Consider the following 15,172-nt stretch of genomic DNA (forward strand, 5'->3'; position numbering starts at 1 on the left):
GAGCTGCTCTGTGATGGCACTTTCCACCTCATTCAGGCTTTTTGGTTGTGAAGCTACTTCTGGCAGTTCTGGCCATTTTCTGCTGCCTGCTTGGTTTGCTGATAGAGCCATGTGAGGCTGCCTGCTGGAGAAAGACCCCAAAATGATCAGTATAAAGATTGCTTCTACCCAGAATCAGCAAAGTGATCCAGTTTCTAATTAGGTACCACAAAAAAATAAAGTATCAGTTCTGCAAGCAGGGGAGCTGTGAAGCAGCGATGAAGATGAGTGAGTAGGAGGCTGGGGAGAGGGTGAAGTGTGAATGCACCAAAGCCTTGCGTGGGCAGCTTTGGCTTTGGACCAAAATTAGATATTTGATGGATTACTGCCTAAGTATTTACCTTTTTTTTCTTCTATGCACTCAGCTAGTCAAGTAGTCTGGGGAAGTGCACAGAGTGAGGGGGTGTTGGAGGGGGGGAATTGATTTTGTTGTTGTAATTTCTCAGAGTTCAGCTCCAGTTCACTGTGCAGGAGTGTTCCCAACTGTGTGCTGCAACAAGCAGCCAAGGGAGTGTGAATTACTGGAACCGGTGTTCCTGTTGTAGAGTTCTCCAGCTCATTTCTTTTGGGGTAAAATGAGGAGCCTGGGAATTGTGGCCTTGCAAACAGGAGTGGCTGGCATTGGGAACTGTTTGAGAGCTGCTATCCTTTTACACAGCCTGTTTATACTTTAAATACTCTTTTTTATATATTACAGTAGATATAATAAATATATATTTACAACATTATACTATGTCATACTTTTTCTGCAACATTGGAAAATGATTGTTCCTGCATTCTTTTTTTTTTTTTCCTATCATGTCTTGGCACTTATCAATGTGCCTTTGGACAACACAGCACTGCTTGGGCTGCCATTCGTAAAGGTCACTTGATCACTCTCTTTTGAACCTTAATTCAAAAGTTTTTGTTGAGAGACACAGGATGAGATGGTTCGAAGCTGCCCGTTTGTGATCTTGGAGTCTTCCACTATTCTCCTGCCTGAGCCTATTTGGCCATATAAACTGTGCGCAGTCAAGCATTCATAATAACAAACCACATCTGAAGAGAACGGTCCCTGGCTCAGAAGTAGTGCCAAGACATGTAATCTTGTTACTGAGAAATGGAGTCTGCTGATCCCAAAAAATGTTGGTTGGGTGTTGATGTTTATGCTTGCTTTGCATGCAGAGTTAATGCTCCGTTGTTATTTCTTGCAGGTCTGTTGGTACATTTGCCCGAGCGCTAGATTGCAGTAGTTCTGTCAGACAGCCAAGTTTGCACATGAGTGCTGCAGCAGCCTCTAGGGACATCACACTGGTAAGGTTTTTAAGTGGGCCTTCAGTTACTGAGAGATGTAATATAATTCACCTCCTCAATAACAGTTGGCAAAGGGAAAGGGGCAGATGGACTGTAATTGTGGCCTGCTGTGAACCAGATCCTGTCTTTGTAAAGGAGCCCTTTATTTACGTTGAAGTAACTATTTCTGGCTTTGTGCCTCCTTATGATCCATCATGGGTAGCTCAGAATTTTTATTTCTTTAATGTTCTGACCATGCTTCACAGCCCATCTCTTACATAGGCTTACTGAGTAATGGTCTGAACAAGAATCCATGTGATACTTGCCTGTCTGCAGTGCTGTAATGCCAAAATACCACTTACCGCTTCCCCAACTGCCACAGCCATCCTTGGGCAAAATGGTCTGGAGGGGAAGGGTTTGTGGTCAGATAAGAAAGTTCAGTTGATGGGGTTTTCTTTGAGCTTTGTTTTAAAGCACCGAAGCAGTGGCCATACTGTAAATATTTTGTAATTGTAAAGGATTCTTGATAGAGAGGAAAGGGAAAAAAGAAATTTCTATGCTAGAAAGAGTTAAATGGAAGTGTGAATAAAAGTTACGAAGTCTCCAGAGCGCTGTTATCAAAATCTCGCCTCATAATTGATATAATATGAAATCATTTGCAGAACAAACTCTAGGATAAAACACTGTAGGTTGATGATGCACAAAACTCTGGTAGATGGAAGACAAATAACATCCTGAGAGAAATGACAGAAATAAAGCCCAGCTTTCACTTACAATACCAATTCCTCACTCTCAGTGTGTTCTTCCCCCTTGTATATCATAAGTCACCGGCATTTGTAGCTCAGCTTTCTGATGAATAACTGCTCACTCTTGGGAGTAGTTCTTCCTAGTCAGCTATTAGATGTGACTTAAATCCTTTTTGGGGTTTGTGACATCTGGGGCCTGTGTCTGCGTGCTTAAATATTTGTCTTATATGCAATTTGTGAGGATTATTTGACAAAAGAAGCGCATGGCTAAGTTTATTAGAAAATACATCCTCAGACTTCCATCTTCATGCTCCATCTGGTGAGTGAGGCTCTATCCCCTGCATTTTCTTAGCAGCAGTGCTGCAGTGGTGGTGCTGGGGATTAGCTAAAGTAGGAATTACTCATATGCAGATGCTCACGTTCCAAAAAATCCCACTATTTTTAGTGAACATAAGACTTGTACACTGAAAATTATCTTGAGTCTGGGGTTGGAGCAAGTATTTACTGACTTGATGCAGATGTAGTGTACTTCATCCACAGATGTTGCTGCATGGTTTCTGCTACTGCTGTTAAGTTGCTAAGTGTTTTTCCTACTGGGTGCTTGTTCTTACATTTGTTTCTCTCTTTTACAACACGTAGTTCCATGCTATGGACACTTTGCACAAAAATGTCTACGACATTTCCAAGGCGATCTCTGCGCTTGTGCCACAAGGTGGGCCGGTCCTGTGCAGAGATGAGATGGAGGAGTGGTCTGCTTCAGAGGCAAACCTCTTTGAGGAAGCACTAGAAAAATATGGAAAAGATTTCACTGACATTCAGCAAGATTTTGTAAGTATATAAAGTGGGGGCCTGCGTGATGAGGTTGATTCTGATCAGGGATGGAACTGGTTTCCTGCTTGTCTGAACTGAGTTGTTTTTCTTCATTTTGAAGAAGAGGGCTTTGAACTGATGGATGTCTTGCAGTAAACCAGGGGAAGACAGACCTCATACTGAAGACAGCCTGCTGTACAATCAGAATTTCAAATCACTGATGATAGATTTTTTCCTTCAGAGATGTTAATTTAAAATAGTCTGCTTGACTACAACAGAGTTGGTATAGGAAAGCCTAGATGCTGCAGAATAACTTGTTTGAAAGAGTACTGAGCCTGGAACATGGAAACGTAGTCACTTTTATATTATCTCAATAGAGGGTCCTCTGAAAGTTTGAAAAAGGAATCTTGGGCATCCGTGGGAAGCATCCTCTAGTTTGGCCAAATCTCTTCTGTAGGTATTCAGCCAGCAGATTGAATGGAGCACTGTAGGAGAGCCAAGTCGCACTGTATCACTGTTCAGCTCCTCAGAACAAAACAAGTAGTGTCAGTGTTGTTTGTCCTGTGCTCTAATCTTTTAGATGAAGGGACTTGGAAGCCGCACAACACTTTATAGTCCTGTTGAAAACCTCTTGCTTTTTATGCAGAGAGCAGAGCTGGCATGGCGTGTTTCTGTTAGTAGTTATCATCTTACTTAATTCTTATTTTCAAGGATCAGCTCCACAGAAGTTGTGCAAAACAGAGCTGTAAGACTGTCATCGTGATCCTTAAGCTTGAGTCTTTGCTGCTCAGAACAGCAACTGTCTCAGCCAGTGGGCTGCCTTCCATGTTGACTCTGTTGAATGGTTTACTGTGAAGCCAATGCAGTATGAAGATTTACCTGTAACCTGCTCTGCCTCTACACTGAAAGCGCTATTTTTTTCCTAAAGGTCCCATTTAATGTGGGTGCCTCTGTTGTCCTTAGTTCATGTCTGAATCTCCTATCTTTTTTGCTGTCAGGGTTACTAATTGCAAACTGTTACAGTCTGCCAGAGGAATTCTGTGGATTTTGGTGAGGCTGCATCCAGCTTCCTTGCAATGACTGTTGCTTTTCCTTTATGTCCCTAGCTCCCATGGAAATCCTTAACAAGCATAATAGAGTATTACTATATGTGGAAAACTACAGACAGATACGTTCAGCAGGTAAGAAACTCAGAGTCACCTCTTGCATTCCAAGAGAAGCTGTTTTACTTGCCACTGAAGCCAAGCATTGCTGCTCTGTTCTTCTTTGTGAAGTCCAGGCTTTCCAATAGGTGGATTCTGTAATCATTTTATCTGATAATCTCTTATCAATAAACTCATCAGCCATCCTGTAGACATGTGAAAGCTCCAAGCCAACTAAAGTAGCAGCAAATATTTAAGAATGTCAAAGCCACATGCTTATATCTGCTTTGGAACAAAATAGCTTGAGGAATTGTATACAGTTAATCTTTGCATGTAGCCAAGTTCAAGGTCAGCAGTAACTTCAGTTTGGTGTTTTTATGGAGGCTGTAGTTCATGTACCACAACTGTCGTTATTCCCCTCCGCTACCTGCCTGTGACTTTGATTGCAGCTGCATGGAGTCTCCTTCACGTAAGTACTGCAGGGTGTTTAGGAAGCTTTGGTGGCTCAGATCCCCAGAGTATGCTTGAGAATCAACTTGGGTTGATGTTTACAGTCATTTTTATCTCCTTGTTTAAGTACAAAGCCTACTTGGTGCCTTGTGTAATGAAAGCACAATGCAAGAGGCAGGTAAAAAGTTGTAGAATAACAGTAGCTGAAAAGAATTTGATTACTTGTTCTTGCAGCAATAAATTAGGAATTAAAGAAGCGCTGCAGTTTCTTGTATTGTTTCACTGCATTCTTCTGCAGTGAGTTTTCTATCATGGTTGTGCTGTTGTACCTCTTGTGTGCTGCCCAGCAAAGTACCAGGGAGTGGGATTTGGGGAAAACTTTCAATTAGAGGCTGTGCACTTAGGAGACAACGTTGAGTATAGGCTGAACAGGTAGAAATTGCAGAACAGAGATACCACATCCATTATGTTTGAACCAAGCTGAAGACCTCGTCTTGAGTTCCCAGGCTGTACAAGCAAATAGTATAATAAACATTTATGAAAAGTCTGGGAGATCTGTGTGTATATAACCACAAATTAAGCATAGGAAGTTTAAGTGGGAATAACAGTTCAAGTTCTCTCACAAAGCACAACTGTCAACGCCATTTTTGTCTCCCAGTGTTATAACTGTGTCAATTCTTTCCTTAGTCTAATAGCACAGAGTGGTTCTGGGGTCTGTAGCACTTTTGTACATGAGATATTGAAAATATGCTACATAAGGATATGGCGAGTGTACATCCTGAGTTGCTTTGCCTTCATTTGGCCTCTTGTTAAGGGGGTGATTATCTTTTGAGTCTGTGTTACTGCCATGCTCACAACTGCTAGCTTGCTCATTCTTGCACATTCTTCCATTCTTAGAAGCATTAATTTAAACTGTTTTTGAGAGTTGCACAACTTCGTTGGGAAGGCTTTGTCACATGCAGGCTGCCTGCTTTGAAAACCACTTACTGAGAACTGCTTGCTTTCTTCTGTATCTCCTTGGAGAACTTCTTGGAGCAAGAAAGGACTCTGTCATATCCCTGAAGAAAAATCTTGTCTGTGCCATTAAGGAAGCTGAATTTTGAGTGGACTTGAGCAGAAAAACTTTTCTCAGGACTGAACAATAAAGCAAACTGCAGAGCCCTGTGCAAGTTTAGAACTCAACCTCCTGTAGTGAGAATATTCTGTAATTAAGTAACATAAGATGCTACTGGTTACAGTGCTAACATGCACAAATGTTTGTGCTTTGTGGAGGGGAAAGGGCTGCTGGGTACACCTAGGATGGGAAGGCATAACAGCACGTCCTTGCTTTGTGAATAGGCTGATGCGATTGAAAAGGGCACAAAAGGACTTGCTTCATAGCATGCTCTTAGATCTCTTACGTAATGACTTACATTTGTCTTGAGCTACACTTTTGCTTTTGATGGTTATTGGCATAATTAAAGTTCAGTCACTTGAAGTAGAGATCCAGCTCTGCTAGAAGGAATGATTCTTCCACTGCAGCATCAGTGCAGAGTTTCTGGGTTGATGCAGGCTCCTTTTTGGAGATGGCCTGAAGAAATGCATGATCCCAGGCCTCCTGTGAATGCATTCCTTTTTGAGGCAGATTTCACATAAACTGATTCAGAAGCAGCACATGTCTTTGGTTTTAGAAAGCTTTGAACAGGCATCCAATGTCCTACTAACTAAACTGTCCTCACTACTTTCAGGAGCAGTCTGAAAGCTCTAAGAGTTGCACAGTGTTTGGGCATGACTGCATTATCATTCAAAGTGCAAGTCAAGTTCTTCAGTGGTTATGTGTTCCAGGATGATGTCTTTGTTTGAAGATCTTTGATGCTGTTTTGTGTATCGTGAGGGGAAGTCCTGTAAACTTCCAAGTGTAACTCTCTCCAGCTTTTTGAGTGCGAAAGACTTAAGTCTTACTGCATTATCATTTGTACTTGAGGAATGGGAAACTTCAAGAAGGAGCTCAAACATTAGATTCCTGCTCAGTTCTCTTTTTATTATGTACAAGCACTGTTAAATCAGAGATTAAGTAGGAGAAAAAGACAGAACTGGTTTCAAGGTATGTGGAGCTGGAAAAGCAAAAATGTAAAGGAGGAGACAGAGAAAATGGAAGTGCCAATAAATTTGACGTGAGGCAGGGTGAGCTCGGGTAGATCTTGATGCAGATAGATAACATCTTTAGTGAGGAAAACTAGCCTTTGTACCTAGGCGAGAGCTCTGAGTGACATCCTAATGTACTGGCCTTCATGAAGTACTGCGTGCTGACAAAGCAGAAATAACATCAGAGAAATGCTTTTCCACATACGTAGGACGTGTTGTTCCCAAACACCTCCTATTAATCCTACAGTATCCTGGAACTGGGGTAGTTTTGGCAAGCAGTTAACAGAGGCTTGGAGGTACTGCACACCAGTGCTGGAGGAGCCCTGGCAGCTGGGAGCACTTCTGCATCATGTCCTAATTACCTCCCTGTGCCTCCCAGCAACACTGGTGTGCTCGGGGTACAGAGAGGGAAAGATGCAAAACTTGGATTCTCCTAAATTCAAAAAGCACAGGCTAGAGAATATTTTTTCCTAGTGTGAACTAAAAGGGGCTCAGTATCTGAGATGCCCCCATACTGTCTGTGAACCCAACTCTTGCACTGTGGACCTTGAAATATCCTCTGCAGTCCCGGATTTCTTCTGTTACTTTCTCTTTATGAACATTCATGGTTCACAACCATTTGTTTGTTGGAATGTATCACTTTTTAAGAGCTTTCAAGCTTAGTGGGTAGAATGAAAGATGTTAACACTGCGGGGAGGCTGTAAAAAGGACAGGCGTTTGCACTGATTCATGTACAGTATTTTAATGTATTTTTAATTCTTTAGTCCTAGGGGCGATTAAAAAGAAAAGTTTGATAATATCTCCCTTTAGTAGGGAAAATATAATCAGGATGTGCTTAAGATAGATGGATATGCATATGTAACTTAGAGATACAAGATCTCTCTTATGCCAAGCCTCTAGAAGAAGTGACAAACAGGATTCTTTTGTGGATGGGAACGTTCAGGCGCAAATTCACTCTTAACAGGCAAAGGAACCCAGCAGAGCACTTCTCTATGGGGAGATCATTCTTGTACCTGTCAGTCACTGCCAGAGAGCGGAGGCTCCTGAAGTCTGCACTATTGGTCATCCAAATGCTTAGTGCAGAAACAACCTCTCCATATCTAGCTCATTGTAGAGCCTTTTGGAAACCTTCAGGTGTCCCGGTACACAAGTCTGTAATAAAGGCATGTGCTATATGGAGTGTTTGGCCTTGATCTCAAGGCAGCTGAAGCTGTTGCTGGGCCCAGGTGACCTGTTGGTAGCTCAGAGCTTGCACCGTGGTCATCAGTCACTAAACCAAATCCTGTGTGAGTATTCATCATCCCTTCCCTAAAATGTTGTTTAACAGGCTAAATTAACCATGTCTCCAAGGCAAATGACTTTTGATTGCAGATAGCAAAATAATTCTGCTATTGGTAATGCTTTGTGCTTGCATGAAGCTCTTCCATTCATAGATTTCCAGAACTGTCACAACATAATGACTCTAGCTGGCGCCCTTGGGAGCTTTAGTCAAGAATACTGCAGCTTCCCCTTCCCTCCCCTTCAATTTCCAGTAGAAACCCAGTAGAAATTTAAAAATCAGAACAAACGAGTTCTGTACCAGTGGAAGTTCCCTGGATTTCCTGCTTTGCCCTCAAGGAAATGTGATTCTTGGACTAAGTTCATCAAGCAGTAATGGAAGTGTTTATCAGCACTTGATGTTAGGCTTCCTTGACATCTTCATTCTTTGATTTTTAAGATGGGTTGACTTTTATTTGCTGGAAGAGGTAAAGGGAATTCTTTCAGAGCCCAAAGAGCTTCAGTGAGGGACTGTCAGGCTGTCAAATGGAGAACATGCTTCAGGCTGTCCCTCTGATCAAAGCAAGCTTTGTGCTTACTGGAAGCTTTTACTTAATTGTTTTTCCACGTGACCATCACGTCCCTATAAAAAGAATTCATATATTCCCATGTGCCACTTCTTTTTTTTTTTTTTTTTTTTTTTTCAGTTCTATTTCATTTCCTTGTGCTTATTTCTATGCAGATGCTGACTTTTGCTTTACAGTTATTATTTTCTGAGACTGTGCCTCGAGGCTGTTCATTTAAAAAAATAGTAAACACATTGAATTAATCTGTTTGTCTAGAATACAAGTGAAGCCCTTGGCAAACACCGCCCTGCTGGTTTGTCTGGAAAGCATTCACAGGGCTTTATGCAGACTGCTGTTATTGGCATAGGTGTTGAATAGCGTGGGCATTCAGCAGGGGGCTGGGGTAGAGGCCTCCAGAGGTTCCTTTCATAGAATCATAGAATGGCTTGGGTTGGAAGGGACCCCGAAGATCATCAAGCTCCAACTCATCTGTCACATGCAGGGCCATCAACCTCCACATTTAATACTAGACAGGACTGCCCAGGGCTGCATTCAACCTGACCATGAACACCTCCAGGGATGGGGCATCTTTCACCCTAACTTTATGTAGTTTGTGTAGTAGGGAGGGCATTTGAACCATAGAATGTCTCTTTACTATTTAATGAATGTGAAAATCTGAGTTTTGAAAGGAGTTCTTGGGTAGTTAGCAAAGCTGCTGCTCATTGTCTTCCTCTGCCTTATTGTTTCTTGTGCCACGTGCTTTGTTCAAAGAAAGGAGCAGTGCCATTTTGAAGGTGTTTGTCCTCCACTTCCCACTGAAAGGATCCTGTAATCCACCTCCAGAATCATGGATGGAATGACTTTTACCAAAATAAGACCATATGAAGAAACAAATGTACCTCTTAGTGTGCTTCCCCATGCTCTGGAAGTCTGTTTATTTCAGCTGTGTTTTTCCTTGGATGTATCTTCATTATGTTCCTTAGCATCTTCTGGGAAATGTGGTTTTGACCAGGAGCCCCTTTGATGTTCTCTGCTACCTGACTGCAAACATTCATGCTTGGAGTTTGTTTCCTTGTTGTCTGCAAGGGGGCCGGTCATGTAGTGCTGTCTACAGAAAGATTTTTGCCCTTAGGAATTGAAACAGATGAGTTGCCTGTGGCTGATACTCAGTATGAAGTGATTACATACCATAATTACGCAGTAGTTTTGTTAGTTCTGTGTCTGTTCTTAGTTAAACTGGTAGTCTTTAAAGAAAACCTCCAGTTGTGAGCGAGTCAGTTTTTAATCAATTAAAATAAGTAAATAAATAAGAGGACCATTAACAGAAAGAATCTTTCCTTCCAACTCTTGGAATTCTTTCACCTGTTGAGGAAATATGATGGAGCAGATGTTTTGCTACGCCTGCTCCCATCCAGTTGGTGCGTATGAACCAAGGAGGACTGATTCACCACATCTTTCTCTGCAGGGAAAGAGAAAGCAACGTGGAAGGAGCAATATATGAGTTTGTATTAGAGCGAATGGGAAAGGAAAAATTGTCTGTAGTCATTTGTAGTCTCTCTTTTTATTTTTGTTTTTTCAGAATGCTGCATTGCATAGGCAATTAATGCCCACAGTTGTTTCAATGTACATTTTCCTCTTGGAAAAGGACTTTGTAGTAGCTGCTTAGTGAAAGAGACACTTACCTGTTTGTTAATAAGTGCTTGTGTTTTTACAGGTGCATTATGAGACTGCAGGTAAAATAGCCTTCCTTTTCTTTTTCATTCCCTAACCTTTTTTTTTCTGATTTTTGTTTTTCTCTTCAAAGAAACGATTGAAAGCAGCAGAAGCAGAAAGCAAGCTCAAACAAGTGTATATACCCAACTAGTAAGTATCCTTCTTGTTCTGTTCTCCTTTATTTCATTGTGTCTGGGGTAGTAGTTTCCACAGCCTGTCAGTGTTATATATTAGCTTTAATTACATAATGAGAGCCACAGTCGAACAAACAATGTCAGAGAATTGCTAAATTAGGTTACCAATATAATGAGCCTTCTGCTGACGCTTAAATAGGCTTGAGTTCCTTTTTATTTTAGCTGAGTTAATGCTAAACACCCAGATGCTAATAAACAACTCGGAGCCCTGTGGAAGAGAAGATGATAGCTGTGGTATTTCAAAGCTGGTGAGAACAAAGCGGTGCTCCTCCCAGCATGCCTGTGCTGCTGGTCTGAGCATACAAAGGGCTGAGCTGTTCCCATGAGCTGACCTCCTGCTTCTGGAGCGCAGGGTGTCTCCTCCACAGGTAGCTGAGGGCTTTCCTTTCAGGGCTTTCCTGGTTACATTGCTGTGCTGTCACATTGCTCCTTTTCCTCATACCATATGCTTCCTGAAGCAACCATTGCTTATCTTCTAGCTTCTATATTGACTGTGCTATTGGGGACTTGCTAGCAGGTCCATAGTGTTATACACAAATAACAGTAACAAGAAGCAATAATAATTAATGGCGTCATCCCAGTGCACCTGTTTTCCTTACTTACTGTCAACATCTCCCATGTGAATTTACCAAAATATAGGTGTAATATTCAGAGTGAAGCCCAACAGAGCTCTTGTTGGGCCATTTTTCAACAGCATTTCCTTTTTCCGGAGGGTGTTGCTGTGTATGGGGACGCTGGACATCAAATTAAATGTGGGTTCAAAATGGGCTAAGCTTGTAAAGCAAAAGCCAATGTAACTTGGACTGCAGATGCAAAAGGTTATTGCAGACAAGAGGTTGGTAGTCTCCTGTTGATGTTGGATTATAATGTTTGTAGGTAGGGCTTTGTTTCTGAAAGGTTACGGTGCTTATTTGATAATGACTGTCTGGAGTGGTACCTTGTCCCTCAGCCCTCTATCTCAGCAAGATAATTCTTGTTGCTATCTAGAGAATGCAATCAAATCAGCAACTTACCTCCCTGCTTCAGGACGAATCTGTCTCTGGTGTTGATTTCCAGCCACAGATGATTTTTATCAGTGTTGTTCTTAAACCTACATATTAATTGACAAAATGGATTTCAAATTTAGCTCCTCCTTCAATATCCTTTTGTATGTATCGGGATATCAGCTGTGTACATGACAGTCCCATCTGAATACTTCTGCTGCTTTTGCTCTTTCCTATTAATACCTGCAAATGTGGGAACAATTCCAGTATTTCTAAAGTTTTGGCTTATTTCTACTCAAGTTTCATTGCAGGATCTGGCACATGAGGAATATACTGCATCTGCATTGCCTTGTGACCTAAAAGATTATATTTTTGGCTTTTAAAAGCTATACACAGTGTTAGGATTTAGATATCAACATTATTGATTTGCCTTTATCGTGTTACTGAGCCCATTCCTGTTCCAAGGCTTGAACCATAACGATCTGCTTGTCACCTCCATAATAAATTACTGGATGTAGCCTGTCACAAGACCTATGCAGAAACCCATCAGCTGATTTGAGTGAAACCTATTCTAGCAATAACTGGAATAAAATTGTTTGCAAGTGGAGGCCCAGAAGGGTATTGTTTGGCTTACTTCCAGTGATAGGACTTCCATTTGTTCCTGCGATGTTAATAGAAAATAGAGCAAAGGGAAGAAAGATAGTAAGAAAAATAATAGAAGCAGCCTTCAAGAGTGATTTGTCATCCTACATGTATGTTATACAATGAAAGATAAGGGCTCTAAGTGAAGCTTTATAGTTGATATATTTTAACCTAGGAGGATACTACAAATTTATAATATGAGGAATTGAAGCATGGAGAGACTGCATGCTTTGTGTAGTCGTTCATCTAACTGACATGAGGTTCTCAAGTCCTCAGGCAACATCCTGGATGTTGGATGTCAGTTTTTGTTCTCTTCTCAAGAAGAGCCCCGGTGTTGAACAGACATCTGTAGCCTATGTGACTGAACCCAATGCTTGTGTGTGGGTTTGTGAGGAATCTCTAGGGCTGTGTCAGTGGGAGTGGTGTTAAATAAAGCAGTAGCAGAATCTGAATGTACAGAGAGATTCCATATTCTTGTTCTTTTCATCTTGCCAGTGTGATGGTAGGATTAGCAGAGCTTTCTTCTTCCAGTCTCAGTCGTTATTCTTCTGTGTATGACTGCTGTAGCCAAACATACTTCTTAAGCCTTTGTGAGAGTCATATTCTGGGTTTACAAATCTTATGGGCATCATATGTACTTGTTACTCACATCTGTATGATGACAGTCTGCTTGTTGAGCTGGTGCCTGTGGGGACTAGGACATCTGCTGATCATGAAGGCGAAGGCGTGCTATGTTTTGCAGCTTTTCTCTTTTGCTTTAATCCAAGTGGTATCAGCAAGGGGAGAATGAAGTGCTCAATACACTTTGAGTCTCCAGTCTCTAAAATGTATTGATGTAAAATGTAAACTCTGACTGTATCTGTAGACGTAGAGTATTGCACATAGAATGCATTGATTTATCTTGGAATCTCAAAGCACTCTCATGAGCTGGAAGTGCTGTCTCACAAACATGATAAAATAGGGGAATAAAACTGTAATCCTTACCAAGGATTAAAAGCTGATCCTGTTTCTTATTTTTGAGCCTTTATTTCTTAATCATTCTGTTGCATTGAGCACCATTTCCTGAGTAACTGGAATCATTTACTGACAGCATTAAGTTTGCTGTTGCTTTTAACTGCTAAAATGTTGTACCTGTGCTGTTCTGTATGGCTTAGGGTTATATTTTGTCTGAGGGTTGCCTTCTCTGCATGTGTTTTTCATCTCCATCTCTTCATAGAATGGCTTGGGTTGGAAAGGACCCCAAGGATCATCAAGTTCCAATCCTCCTAATAAAGGCAGAGCCACCAACCTCCAAATCTGGTACTAGAATAGGACCCCATCCAACCTGGTATTGAACACCTTCAGGGACAGAACATTCACAACCTCTCTGGGCAGCTTGTTTCAGCACCTCACCACTCTCTGTAAAGAACTTACCCCTGACATCCAATCTAAACCTTCCCTCCTTAACCTTAAAAACATTCATCCTTGTCCTGTCACTATCTACTGAAGTAAAAAGTTGATTCCTCTCCTGTTTGTACTTCCCTTTAAAATACTGAAAAGCTCCAATGAGGTCTCCTTGCAGCCTTCTCTTCTCCAGGCTGAAAAAAGCCAGCTCCCATCAGCTTGTCTTCATAAGGGAAGTGCTACACAGCTCTGATCATCTTCATGACCCTCCTCTGGTCCCCCTGCAACAGCTCCACATCTTTCCTTAACCAGGAGCCCCAGACCCTGATGCAGTACTCTAGGTAGGACCTCACAATGGCAGAGTAGAGAGAACTTCCTCTACATGTACTTATCCTCAAAGTCTGAGACCTCTACTGCCAGACTTTCAACACAAACAAGAAGAAAACTGTGAGCAAAAGCAGCTATTACCCACTGAAGATACAGTCTCCTCATGAGGTTGTTTGTGTTACGTAGAATTTGTTTCAGGACTGCAACCTGTGCATTGTCATCCCTGTTCCCTCATAATGGTGCTCCATTGCAGCTGAAATCTATCTAGGAGGCTTTCACTCTTGATTTAAGAAATGGAAATGATAGTTTACCACCCCATCAGTATTCTCATTACCTCATTTGGCATTTTTTACTTCAGCTTCATTAATTACCTAATGATTCATTCAGTTACTCATCTGATTCTCTTGTTAATAGCCAGAGCAGGGTTTGGTGATATCAAACAAGTTTAATTAACAGATCATCAACAATCAAGAACCTTTTGCTTCTCATCTGTTGGGAACAGCTGTCCCAATGTTGTTATCCTGTGCTGCAAAGCTGAAGCTCAGCTCTGGGGCAGGGCACTTTCTGGTGCTTGTTGCAGCTACGTTGACTGTAGACTTCCAAAACCCCGACACGTTTGCACATGGGTCTTGTTAGTGAATCGTTGGCAAAAGTGGTGCTGCAGCAGGTTACTATAGAGACATCCCAGCACAAAACACTGGGAAAAGTGAACGTGCCCTGCTTCAGCTCCCCTTTTGTTCAGTCTGTCTGCACAGTTCATGCCATCTGTGGTGTCCAGCCTCACACTGCCCTGCCAAGGACCTCAGAATCCTCTAACCCTTGTAAGAGCCAGGCAAGTTAGTTAACAGAAGCAGAGGAAAACCTGAGCGGGCTTGTTAGTGCCTTTATTTTTTTCCCCTCTTCTCTGCTTCTTCTGGGCTGTGTGTGGGCTGCTCAGTGTGGTGAAGGAACAGTATTCCTATGTCACTGTGCCTCCTAAACCTTCTCTTCTACAGAAGGACCCTGAGTGTTACGGCAGGGAGCACTACTGGAGCACTGCCCCAAGTTTCTTACAGGCTTGTACCTCCTTACCAAATGCATGCATGGTTTGTGGAGGTCATTCATTGCAGAACCTGCTGTGCCACTGCAGAGATGGGGCTTTACTGAGCCTCACCAGATGCTTCTAAATGAAGAGGAAGATGACCTCTTCTGACTTACAGGGTGGTGTAAACATTCTAGTAGAGTTTGTGCTGGAGCTTCAAGGGTCAGTTAACTTCAGAACTTGGTCACTTGGAAATCATTCGCCTTCAGGAGTCACTTGCTGAGATGGTGATACCACCACTGATGCTACACTAGAAAGAACTCATTTGTCCCTTTTGTCACCAATGATGCTCTTGAAACACCAGGCTGAGTGAAAAGCAATGGACGTTCTGTGTCGTTTAGATCTGCCCAACTGATGTGTAAGAACACGTGTTTTCAGGAAGCTATCTTATAGAGCCCATTTTCAGATATTTCTCCTTGAATATGTGGCTTCAAAAACACTGA

The 15,172-nt window shown here is 41.9% G+C and overlaps 1 protein-coding gene across 4 annotated transcripts in view; it reads left to right on the forward strand.

The window, feature by feature from the left end:
- The window catches only part of MTA1 (metastasis associated 1), a 68,572-nt gene that overhangs the window by 29,035 nt on the left and 24,365 nt on the right, over positions 1-15,172 (forward strand). For all 4 annotated transcript variants that reach the window (XM_072342756.1, XM_072342759.1, XM_072342757.1 and 1 more), the window contains exons 8-11: positions 1,233-1,332; positions 2,697-2,885; positions 3,974-4,048; positions 10,211-10,269. In XM_072342756.1, the coding sequence (XP_072198857.1) occupies positions 1,233-1,332; positions 2,697-2,885; positions 3,974-4,048; positions 10,211-10,269 (423 nt within the window). The remainder of the gene's footprint in view (positions 1-1,232; positions 1,333-2,696; positions 2,886-3,973; positions 4,049-10,210; positions 10,270-15,172) is intronic.

This window comes from Excalfactoria chinensis, chromosome 8 (assembly GCF_039878825.1).
Source record: "Excalfactoria chinensis isolate bCotChi1 chromosome 8, bCotChi1.hap2, whole genome shotgun sequence".
NCBI classification, from domain to species: Eukaryota; Metazoa; Chordata; class Aves; order Galliformes; family Phasianidae; genus Excalfactoria; species Excalfactoria chinensis.